Source organism: Echinops telfairi, unplaced genomic scaffold, assembly GCF_000313985.2.
Source record: "Echinops telfairi isolate 266 unplaced genomic scaffold, ASM31398v2 ScPeMD7_4;HRSCAF=17, whole genome shotgun sequence".
NCBI lineage: Eukaryota > Metazoa > Chordata > Mammalia > Afrosoricida > Tenrecidae > Echinops > Echinops telfairi.
Window position 1 is genome coordinate 24,683,886 of NW_022103900.1, and position 1,503 is coordinate 24,685,388.

Sequence of the window (1,503 nt, forward strand, 5' to 3'; positions counted from 1 at the left end):
GGGAGAAAGGGGAAACCAATCACAATGACCTACCTATAACCCGCCTTCCCAAGGAGATGGACAATAGATAAGGGGGTAAAGGGAGACATCGGATAGTGCAAGACATGGAAAAATAATTTATAAATTATCAAGGATTCATGAGGGAGGGAGGAACTGATACCAAGGGCTAATGTAGTAAGAAAATGTTTTGAAAATGATGGCAACAAATGTACTTGACACAATGGATGTATGTATGGATTGTGATGAGTTGTATAAGTCTCCAATAAAATGTTTTTTTAAAAAAGACAACTAACCTTCAAAGAAAAATTAGAGCTAGAATTAGGAAAAAGAAATCTTCCAAGAATGATTAATGTAAACATTTCTCAAATCTTAACTACAAATTTGACACCAAATCTCTTCAGAAACAGCACTTTTAACAATATAAAATGATTTATACTTAAAAGGTCTAAAATATTAACAGTCATAACAACTTAATTACCTGATAATCCTGAGGAAATTCTGGGATTATATAAGCAAAATCCCAAAGCCTGTAGAGCAGCACTACTTAGTTCTGGATTTTGACTGGCAATGTGAATCTACAAAGCAAAATCACATTTATTTGTACAATTTGTTACAAATGAGTACAACTGTAATTAAACTTTTAGATAGCGAAAGTTGAATTTAAAAACATGGACTATTATATTTTTAATCCCTAACCTTTGAGAATAGGTTAAAAGAGAGAAAAGGTGGGAGACTGGGGATAAAGGGAGCTGTTATTAAGTTCAAGGAAGAGAATGTTTTAACTGTGGTAGCAATTGTACAATACTGCTTGATGTGATATGCAATGATATGTGTTTTAGGCCCCAATAAAATGGTTTTGGGGGAAAACAAAACCAAAAAAGGGTAATATGGTGATGCAGCAGTTACGTTAAGTTTTAGGCTGCGAGAGTCACATGGCCAGCAGTTTAAAACCAGCAGCTCCTTGGGAGAAAGACTGGGCTTTCTACTCCTGTAAACAGTTATAGTCTCAGAAACCTATAGAAGGCTGATATAAGTCAGTGAGTGAATATGTACATGCAGCTTCAAAAAAAAAAGGAAAGAAAAATTACACAGAAATCGACTGAATAAAAGTTAATTTTCTTAAAAAAACATCTCTAGACATTTGAAAGTAAAGATAAAGTAGCTAAAAATAGAAGATGCTAAAGATAGAAAATAAAGTATAGGGAATAAAGCCCTTCCACTAAAAGTGTAAAAAAAGCAAAAGGCAAAAGCTGACAGTCTACTTAAGAGTAAAGCGACACTTCTCTCATACTGGGATAGGAAATGAGTTGGAATATAACATTTATTGAATGCTAGGAGCTTTAAACATTATCTCAAAGAATCTTTTAAAAAATAACTATTTTGCACACCAGCCTGTGCGATCACAAGGTGTCGAAGGGATCAGGTATAAGGCATCATCAGAACAAAAAAATCTTACCATAGTGAATGATGGGGGGAGTGCGGAGTGGAGACCCAAAGCCCATT

General features: G+C 34.5%; 1 protein-coding gene across 1 annotated transcript in view; it reads right to left on the reverse strand.

The window, feature by feature from the left end:
• The window catches only part of RIF1 (replication timing regulatory factor 1), a 62,422-nt gene that overhangs the window by 55,809 nt on the left and 5,110 nt on the right, over nucleotides 1-1,503 (reverse strand). Inside the window, exon 4 of the mRNA XM_045298423.1 lies at nucleotides 479-575. Coding sequence (XP_045154358.1) covers nucleotides 479-575 — 97 coding nt within the window. The remainder of the gene's footprint in view (nucleotides 1-478; nucleotides 576-1,503) is intronic.